This window comes from Bos grunniens, chromosome 29 (assembly GCF_055505025.1).
Source record: "Bos grunniens cultivar Pamir isolate PY7600 chromosome 29, Bosgru_T2T1.0, whole genome shotgun sequence".
NCBI lineage: Eukaryota > Metazoa > Chordata > Mammalia > Artiodactyla > Bovidae > Bos > Bos grunniens.
In genome coordinates this window covers 5,831,913-5,841,390 of record NC_141193.1, presented here as the reverse complement: position 1 = coordinate 5,841,390, position 9,478 = coordinate 5,831,913, and the positions used below count along the sequence as shown (strand labels likewise).

Sequence of the window (9,478 nt, the reverse complement as noted above, 5' to 3'; positions counted from 1 at the left end):
GTGCCTCCGCCGCTGAGTCCCGCCGGTCCGCACGGCCCCGCAGAGCCGCGACTGCGCTCCAGGTACCCCGGCTGCTGCCCGCGCCCCGGGGAGAGCCAGGGAGGGGGCTGCGGGGCAGGGGCTGCAGGGACAGGACCTTGAGCGCCCGGACCCCCGGGGGGACCCGCGATACTACCTGCACCCCGCCACCCCGCCTTTCCCAGACAGTGCGTGCACACACGGGGGACCCGGTGCGCCCCGCCGCTGGAAGGGCTGAGTGCCAGGACCCCCAGCGCTGCCGCGCGCGACTTGGGATGTGTGAGCTCTGGGTGCGCCCCCTTGGGGTCCAGGCGTCAGAAATCCCTCTGTTTCCTTGAAGTGGGGGTGGGGCAGCCTTGGCCACCTCGGAGCTCAGGCAGGAGAGGCACGGTGGCTGCCACCTCTCCACCCGCAGAGTCTTAGGGGCTGCAGGCTGGGTGGAGACCCTGGCTGCCCTGACTCCCCCTCTGTCTCTCTCCCTTAGCCTCTCCCATCAGTCTCAGCCTCTCCTCCTGTACGATGGTGAGTCTCCTCTCCTCCCTCCCCACAAAGCCTGAGACCCTAACCAGAGGGAGGGCCCAGAGGGCAGCAGCGGGCACTAAAAACCTAGCCCTGGCATGGCCTGTGCAGGCAGCTCAGACCCGAGACCAGCTGCACGCACACCCCTCAACTCCCCACCATGCGCCATGGGACAAGCAGCTGCTGAGGTGCCAGGCACTCCGTCTCTCCCCCATCAGGCCCGGGAGGCGGGCACTCTCAGTGCCCTTTGGCATTCATTTATTCAGCCATGTTCATTATTGCCGTGTGCCCTGCCCCATTCTAAGTTTGGGGACACAGCAGTAAACCCAGTGTGGGCTCTCAGGGAATGCAAGTTCTAAGAGGAGGCACCGAGGCTCAGAATTTGGCACCAGGAAACCAGGATTCGAGTCCAGGTTGGAGGCCCAGACCTCTGCCCTCCCGGCTGCCTGCAACAGGTTGTCTCCCGATGACCGAGGGGATTCTCTGGGTCATATTAGGACCCTGGGGGTGGACAGGGAGGGCACCAGGCAACCCCAAGGCCCAAGGAAACCTCATGACTTGTCCGGGGAGGCCCAGCCTTTCCCCCGGAGGACAGGCCCACCTGTGTCCCCATCTGTTCACCCTGAGCCTCTGAGCAGGAGTCAGGAGTCAGCCAGCCTCAGAGGGGCAGGGTATAAGATTTCATGCAAAGAGCGCATTTCCATGACTCAGAACATCTGAAAAGAAGGACACCAGCTTTTTCCTTACTGGTGCCTGACCCAAGACTAGCCGTATAGCAGATCCTCAGGCCTACTTGGGGAAGACGCTGGGCCGGGTTCATCTACATATTTAGGTCTCAGCAGAACTCCATGATGGTCTGTGGGTCACTGAGGCCAGAGAGAAGAAAACAGCCCAGGAGTGATCGCTTGGTCTATTCGTTCATTTATTCTTCAGTCATCAAACACTGAGCAGCACGACAGTGTGCCAGGGCTGCCCTGATAAACAAAACAGCCAAAAACCTCTGCCCCTGTGAACTAAGCTCGGCAGACCTGGGCGTGGGATGACAGGGCAGCGGTCCTGCTAGCAGCGCGTTGCCTTCTGCCCCCACCCCTTGGAGCACAGCACATACAGTTTGCAGAGCGTTCCCACCTGCATGTTCCTGCTGACAGGCCTTCACCCTCCAATCCAACTCCATCCTCTTTGGTTCCCAGGCCCGGGTCTGCCCAAGGTTAGGAGACTGGGGGGCTTAGACCCTTGGGTGACTTAATGTGGCCCTTGCCCAGCCTGCCCAAGACCCCCCACTTCTGCCCCCCTCAGCTCTCCCTGGATCCGCTGGGTCCCGAGTGGGACTGCCCCCTGGGCTCCAAGGACTTGGAGGAAGAGGAGGGCCCGTGGGGCGGGGGCTCTGGCCTGCCGCCCCCAGGCTGCTTCCCTGGCTCCTGGTGCCACGACGTGGGCCTGGACTGCAAGGGCGCCTCCGAGGGGGCGGACGCCCAGGCCTGGACTGTGCACTACTACAGCCTTCTGCAGAGCTGTCTGCAGCAAGCGGGCCTCCCGGAGACCCAGGACCGCAGCCAGGCGCCCCGTACAGGTGCCCGAGGGCTCCAGGGAGGTGGGGGGCACCGCTGAGGGGAGGGGGGCACCCTCAGCCCATCCTGCTTTCCATCTCTGTTAAAGTCAGCCCCTTCCCCCCAGGCTTGGGCTCGGTCTGAAGCCAGGGAGGTGAGGTCAGTCAAACTCCAGCAGGCAGGCGTTTCAAAGGGCAGTTGGCACCAGTCAAGTCAGAGATCAAGGCTTCCCTCCCACCCCCAGAAGATCCAGCCCTGGGATTTGCAATCCATGTTCAGTGGAGCCAGCGCTTCTGTCGAAGTGTCTCGGGAGTTGCCGTGGAGGCAGCTAGCAGTTGGGACCCAGGACTTCTCCCTTGCTTTGTCTGTTTTCTGTATCAGGCAGCCACAGAAGAGTCTGTGTGGACAGAGACTTTACAGTTAGAATAGGTGAACATCACAGACTTGGTCTCAGTGTAACAGACTGGGAAACTGGGTTCAGCGACTCCTCACCCCGCTGCACAGGGACCAAGGGTTGCACAGAAAGTGGCAGAGCTCAGGCGAGAGCCCAGGTCTCCAGGCACCCAAGCTCCGGTGTCTTGCGGACCAGCTGTGGAGAGAAGGGGGCAACCTCACAGAGCGGGGGTGGGCAGGCAGCCTCCCCTTCCCTCTCCAGCCTCCTCTGTCCCCTTTACTGTTCTCATCCGATAACTGGGAAGGACCTGGGGGGCCCAAGGGTGAGGCCAGGGCCATGGGGGCAGGGAAAGGCGGGCAGAAAGACAGCAAGGGGAGCCCCTGGTGAGCTTGGCGTCATTTTCTTCTCTCTCAAGGCTGCCCTGGGGCGGAGGTGACCTTGTGCATTCTGGGGTCCCCTAGCACCTTTCTGTCCGTGCTGCTGGAGGCTGGGGTCCAGAGCCCGGGTGAGTGCGTGCCCAAGTTCCCCCACCCCCTCCTACGGAAAGGGCAGCCCTGCCCTGGCCCGGCCACATCCCAAAATACCCGCCGACCCTGGCAACAGCCTGCATTCCACTGGACCAGCTGCCCTGCTCCGGAGGCGGGGTCGGGGGGGGGTGGGTTCTGGGAGCAGCTGCCCCCTATGACCCAGGGGCCCAGGCGGGAGGTGGAGGGCATGGGGGCATCAAGCCTTCCCTGGCCAGCAACCCTCCTCTCTCTGCCCACAGGAAACATGCTCCTTTGCCTGTCCCCCGCTTGGCTGACAAAGGTGCCAGCCCCAGGGCAGCCGGGTGAGGCAGCCCTGCTGGTCTCCAAGGCCGTGAGCTTCCACCCAGGGGGCCTGACATTCCTGGATGACTTTGTTCCCCCTCGTCGGGCCACCTACTTCCTGGCTGGCCTGGGGCTGGGGCCTGGCTGGGGTCGAGAGGCGGCTGAGCTCGCCCGCGACCTGACCTGCCCCACCGGAGCCTCAGCCGAGCTGGCCCGGCTGCTGGAGGACCGGCTGCTGACGAGGCGGCTGCTGGCTCAGCAGGGCAACGTGGCCGTGCCAGCTACCCTGGCTTTCACCTACAAGCCACCAGCACCGCTGCGGGGAGGGGATGCCAGCCCGGGACTACGGCTGGTGGAGCTGAATGGCAAAGAGGGCCAGGAGACACTGGTGAAGGAGGAAGTGGGGGCCTTTCTGCATTCCGAGGCCCTGGGTGATGCCCTGCAGGTAACCGGCTCCTGCCCCTGAGCCTGTGCAGATGCCAGAGGGAGGGGACCCCCTGGATGGTTACAGGTCATGCTGGGAAGCCGTCCCCAGCTTTGAGCCCCTATGGTATGAGTGTCCCACCCTGTAGAGGCCTGGGTAGTGAGGCGGCCGCCTTACCCTCCTTGTTGCAGGTGGCCGTGAAGCTCAGTGGCTGGCGCTGGCGGGGGCGGCAGGCCTTGCGTCTGTATCCACGAGCTGAGCAGGGCCCAGTGGTGGACACAGTGCTGGCGTTGCTGGAGAAACTGGAAGAGGAGGAGAGTGTCTTGGTGGAGGCTGTCTGCCCACCTGCCCGGCTCCCCTTCGCAGGTGAGGGCCGCCTGGGCCAGCCCAGGGTGGAGCTTGGCTCGGCTTCCCGGCTGCTCTGTGCTCAGGCCTCACCGCCTCTCCCCAGGCAGCCCTCCCCCCGGCCCTGAGCTGGCCCTGCGGATCTGTGCGGTGGTGTGTCGGACACAGGGTGACAGGCCCCTGCTGAGCAAGGTGAGCCTGGCTCAGATTCAGGTCACGGTCTTGCTGCCGCACCCCAGCTTATTTCCACTGAGCTTCTGAGGACCCCTGGACAGGGAGGACAAAATCTCGGGGGTGGGGATTTTGGTTGCCTCTGGAAGGCCTCCTGGTCTGACACCCTTCTCTCCTCTCCCGCCCATTAGGTACCCCTCCCACAACAGGAGCCCTACCTCGTGTGCCATGCTGGCTACCAGGGCCCAGGGCTGAATCCTCTTCCACCGGAGCTCTTGCCCACAGAAGAGACTGACCCAGGGTGCCCAATACACTTTAGGAGGGGTCTCCAAGCTGGGGAGTTCAGGGAGGCTTAGGGATCCACCTAGGTACACAGCTCTGGGCCAAAATGAGGAGAGATTCAGCCTTGCCCTCAGGGAGCTCTAGGGTTGGGCCCACCAGGCTGGCACAGCACCACCCCCCGCCACCATGCTAGCACAGGAGCTGAGGACCTAGAAGCAAGCATACTTGGCACCCTTAGATAACAGAGACCCCTAGCTGGGCCTGGACGCCTGGAAAGAATCCCCGCAGGGGACCAGATGAGCAGTGACAGGGGAGGGTGGTTTGTGCAGTCTAAGTCACACCAGAGGACAGGACTTGTTCAATGTCCAGGGAGGAGTGTGGCCGGGATCGTGGCATGCGGGAGGTGTGCTGGGGGCCGGGGATGGTCTTGGGAGGGACCAGCCCCCTGAGTCGCCTCCCTGCGCAGGTGGTATGCAGCGTGGGCCGTGGGGACCGGCCTCTGCGACACCAGAGCTCCTTGCCCCGGACCCTGGAGGCGGCGCTGGCCCAGTGCGGCCTGGCGGAGGCCTCGCAGGTGGCAATCGTGCGGCAGCGCGTCAAGGCGGCGGCCGAGGCCGCGCTAGCCGCCGTGCTGACCCTGGAGGCCGGCCTGAGCGCTGAGCAGCGAGGCGGACGCCAGGTCCGCACTGACTTCCTCGGTGAGTGCGGGACCTCTGGGGATGAGGACGGGCGGAGGTCGGGGGGGATCCCCCGGAGGCCCGAAGGCGGCCTGCACTGAGCCCGCGCGCCCCTCTGCCCGGCCCAGGGGTGGACTTCGCCCTGACGGTGGCCGGTCGTGCGCTGACCCCCGTGGCCCTGGAGTTGAACGGAGGCCTGTGTCTGGAAGCGTGCGGCGCGCTCGAGGGGCTGTGGGCCGCGCAGCGCCCAGGCCTGGCGGCCGAGGAGGCGGCGGCCGCGCCGCTGGTGGAGACGATGCTGCGGCGCTCGGCGCGCTGCCTCATGGAGGGAAAGCAGCTGCTGCTGCTCGGCGCCGGCGGCGTCAGCAAGAAGTTCGTGTGGGAGGCGGCGCGCGACTACGGGCTCAAGGTGGGCGGAGCTTTGAGTCCCGGTGGGCGTGGTGAAGGCGGGGCCCGGGAGGTGTTGGCCTGGGGGCGGGGCCTGTGAGGGGGCGGTCCAGCTTGGGCTTCCCAGGTGGAGCTAGTGCTTAAAGAACCCGCCTGCCAAAGCAAGAGATGTTAAGAAACCAGGGTTCCGATCCCTGGGTCGGGAAGGTCCCCATCCCTGGTTCGGGAAGGTCCGCTGGAGGAGGGCACTGTACCCACTCCACTATTCTTGCCTGGACAACCCCCATAGACAGAGGAACCTGGCAGGCTACGGTCCATAGGGTCGCGGAGAGTCGGACACGACTGAACCGATTTAGCACAGAGCCTCAGCGTAGGGGCAGGGCCTATCGCCCCGCCCAGGTTAGAAGTCTCAATTCTTTTTTTTGGCCCCTAGCTGAATTTTGTTCCCGCCGAGAGTAAAAGGCCCCCCCTCGGGCCACCAGTCCCAAGCCCTAACCCTGTTGGTTTCCCTACAAACCCAGGCCAGACTGTGCCTGCCAGTAGGAGTCAACCAACCCTTTCTGACACCCTCACCCACCTAGATCACTCCCCCCACCCACCTCCCTCCTGCAACTATCTTTCCTCTGGCTAAATCTTATCAGGCTTCCCTGGAGGCTCAGACGGTAAAGAATCCATCTGCAATGTGGGAGGCCTGGATTCGATCCTTGGGCTGGGAAGATCCCCTGGAGGAGGGCATGGCAACCCACTCCAGTGTTCTTGCCTGGAGAATCCCAGGGGCAGAAGAGCCTGGCAGGCTACAGTCCATGGGGTCGCAGAGTCAGACACGACTGAGCGACTAAGCACTCAGCAAATCTTACTCAGCTCCCAGTTTAAGCACTGGCTCCTCTAGGTTGCCTTCCCTCCCCTCTGGGCTGCATTAGGTGTCTCACCTCTGCACTTTTCACTCAATCAACACGCGTTGAGCGCCTAGCGCTAGTGAACCCTTCTCCCCCAAGGGCTAGGACTGTATTCCAGGCGCCATCCCACTGCCCAGTGCCCCACACAAGCTGATCTCGGCTTGTCGCCATCCTGTGCTTTCTGCAGCTACACCTGGTGGAGTCAGACCCCAACCACTTTGCGTCCCAGCTGGTGCAGACCTTCATCCACTTCGACGTCACAGAGCACCGGCGGGATGAGGAGAACGCCCGGGTGCTGGCGGAGCTGGTGCGGGCACGCGGCCTGCAGCTCGATGGCTGCTTTTCCTACTGGGATGACTGCCTGGTGCTCACAGCTTTGCTCTGCCAGGAGTTGGGCCTGCCTTGCAACCCGCCGGCCGCCATGCGCCTGGCCAAGCAGAAGAGCCGCACCCAGCTGCACCTGTTGTGCCGCCGTGGCCCACCCTGGCCTGCGCCCTCCCTCTATGCTGTGCCCTGCTGTCCACTGGAGAGTGAGGCCGATGTGGACAGGGCTGTCCACCAGGTGCCCCTACCAGGCGTCATGAAGCTGGAGTTCGGGGCCGGCGCGGTGGGTGTGCGGCTGGTGAAGAATGCCTCGCAGTGCCGTGAGCACTTTTCCCGGATCGCCCGAGACTTGCAGGGCGAGGCTGACCACCCGGGCATTGGGCTGGGCTGGGGCAATGCTATGCTGCTGATGGAGTTCATCGAGGGCACGGAACATGATGTGGATCTGGTGTTGTTCGGCGGGCGGCTGCTGGCTGCCTTCGTCTCTGACAATGGCCCCACGCGGCTGCCTGGCTTCACTGAGACCGCAGCCTGCATGCCCACTGGGCTGGCCCCGGAGCAGGAGGCGCAGCTGGTGCAGGCCGCCTTCCGCTGTTGCCTGGGCTGCGGGCTGCTGGATGGGGTCTTCAACGTGGAGCTCAAGCTGACCGGGGCTGGGCCGCGGCTCATTGAGATCAACCCCCGCATGGGCGGCTTCTACCTGCGAGACTGGATCCTGGAGCTTTATGGTGTGGACCTGCTGCTGGCTGCAGCTATGGTGGCCTGTGGCCTGCGACCTGCCCTGCCAGCCCACCCCCGTGCCCGGGGCCACCTGGTGGGTGTCATGTGCCTGGTGTCCCAGCACCTGCAGGCACTGAGTTCCACCGCCAGCCCCGAGACCCTGCAGGCTCTTCACGACCAGGGCCTGCTGCGCCTCAATCTGCTGGAGGAGGCCCTGGTCCCTGGTGAATACGAGGAGCCCTACTGCAGTGTGGCCTGTGCTGGGTCCAGCCCAGCCGAGGCCCGTCACCGCCTGCTGGGCCTCTGCCAGGGCCTGGGCATTGACGGGCCCCACTACCCCGTTGCCTACTTCTTGTCCCACTTCAAATAGCGCTGGGGCCAGAGGGCAGGGGGAAAGTGCTGGAGGGGGCGCTGTGGTACCCTCTGCTCCCTGGAGCTCTCCCTGCTTCTCTTCCCACAGCCCCGCCCCACCCTGGGCTGGTCCACTCCAAGGCCCCAGGTCTTTCCAGAGCCCAGGGCTCTTTCGACACCAAGGCCTCCTGGACTTGAGGGCAACAAAAGAAAGTATCTGGTGAGCCGCTGCAGGGCCTTCTTGCCCTCTCGAAGGCCTCCGTCCAGCCCCACAGCTGCCCAGGACTCTAGCCATGGAGAAGCAGCACCTGTACACACAGACACACACACCCCCTGCCCCCAGGTTAGTGGGAGTAGGCCCGAACCCAGCCCATCCTTCCCCCCACCCCCCAGGTCTGTTTCTCTTCCTGCTGCCTATAGAAGAGAGCCTTGAACAAATCCCAAGAAAACCTGAGACTAAACCCCTCATCCTCCTACTCTCACTCCCTCATTTAACAAATTCCAGATAGTTCTAGAGCCTGCTGACAACTTTCGGCAGTGCCCCGTCTGCCTCATTTGGCCTGAGCAGTAGAAGCAGGTGGCCTGGGGTCAGCAGTAACCATCTCCCCTCCAGGCAGACACTATTGCTCCATTCACAGATAAGGAAACAGGCTCAGAGAGGAGCAGCCACTGCTTCAGTGTCTTGCCACTGTGATTGAAAGGTTGAGGACAAGATGCACATCCAGATTTCCACTTTTACTGAGCCCTACCCACCCACTCCCATGGACCCATGGACCAGGGAGCCTGGTAGGCTACAGTCCATGGGGTCGCAAAGAGTTGGACAGGACTGAGCGACTTCACTTCACTTCACTTCACCCGCCCACTCAGCTTCTGGGCCCCACCCACCTCCTTACCCTCATTCACATGTGGTCCTGACACCTCCTTACCTTCATTCACATGTGGTCCTGAGACAGGTGAACACCCCTCCATGCACTCTGCACCTTATCCACCTAGCTCTGGTGCTTTGGCCTCAGGCACACTTAACTTGCATTGGCAGAGGAGACGACACTCCTGTCCTCATTCAGGGGAGGCTGCTCTAAGGACTCTTTCTCCGTGCAGCACAGGAGCTGTGGACAGCTCCACAGGCATCCCTCTCCGAATAAAGGCTTATGGACTAGTGACATGTGCAGAGTCTGGGCCAGGTTCTTGCCACTTGGACAACACTTCTCAAGCGTAGGTAGACAGGGGATGTGGGAGGGGGAAGGAGAGGTAGTTAAGGGCTACCTGTTGCATCTAAAAAGTGAAAGTGCTAGTCGCTCAGTAGCCTGCCAGGCTCCTCTGTCCATGGAATTCTCCAGGCAAGACTACTGGAGTGGGTTGCCATTTCCTTCTCCAGGGGATCTTCCCAACCCAGAGGATTGAACCTGGGTCTCCTGCTTTGCAGACAGATTCTTTACTGTCTGAGCCACCAGGGAAGGATAAACTACTACACTGTCAGACCTCTGGGTTCACCATTGGCAAGGGGCGTGCCAAGGGCACCCACACCAGGACCCAAACCTGAGGGTTTCCTGAAGATGGAATTACAGCAAGGGCCAACCCCAACCAGATAACCCTTCTCCAGGCTGGAGACTCTGA

General features: G+C 62.9%; 1 protein-coding gene and 1 long non-coding RNA gene across 8 annotated transcripts; one reads left to right on the top strand and one right to left on the bottom strand.

The window, feature by feature from the left end:
* Nucleotides 1–9,024, top strand: CARNS1 (carnosine synthase 1). Of its 7 annotated transcripts, none has more exons than XM_086385401.1 (11): nt 1–62; nt 208–297; nt 503–540; nt 1,834–2,107; nt 2,894–2,983; nt 3,245–3,732; nt 3,903–4,077; nt 4,163–4,248; nt 4,976–5,207; nt 5,315–5,595; nt 6,657–9,024. In XM_086385401.1, exons 2-11 carry the CDS (start codon nt 294–296, stop codon nt 7,881–7,883), a joined length of 2,895 nt encoding a protein of 964 aa, XP_086241527.1. In that variant the 5' UTR covers nt 1–62; nt 208–293; the 3' UTR covers nt 7,884–9,024. The 7 variants fall into 7 exon arrangements, with proteins under 7 accessions (XP_086241527.1, XP_086241529.1, XP_086241526.1 ...); XM_086385403.1 differs by having other exon boundaries at nt 208–308; XM_086385400.1 differs by having other exon boundaries at nt 204–297.
* LOC147341789 (uncharacterized) lies at nt 1,439–4,013 on the bottom strand. The gene is made up of 2 exons (XR_015158037.1): nt 3,889–4,013; nt 1,439–2,481 (listed from the first exon to the last, which is right to left on the bottom strand). It is a non-coding gene; the product is annotated as an uncharacterized LOC147341789 (long non-coding RNA).
* Nucleotides 9,025–9,478: the final 454 nt, after the last annotated feature.

Coding starts and splice junctions, on each gene's coding strand:
- CARNS1 (XM_086385399.1), top strand. CDS start 1,783: ATGTGGCCCTTGCCCAGCCTGCCCAAGACCCCCCACTTCTGCCCCCCT. Junction 2,984..3,244: donor GGCTGGGGTCCAGAGCCCGG/GTGAGTGCGTGC, acceptor CTCTGCCCACAG/GAAACATGCTCCTTTGCCTG. Junction 5,596..6,656: donor CGCGCGACTACGGGCTCAAG/GTGGGCGGAGCT, acceptor TGCTTTCTGCAG/CTACACCTGGTGGAGTCAGA.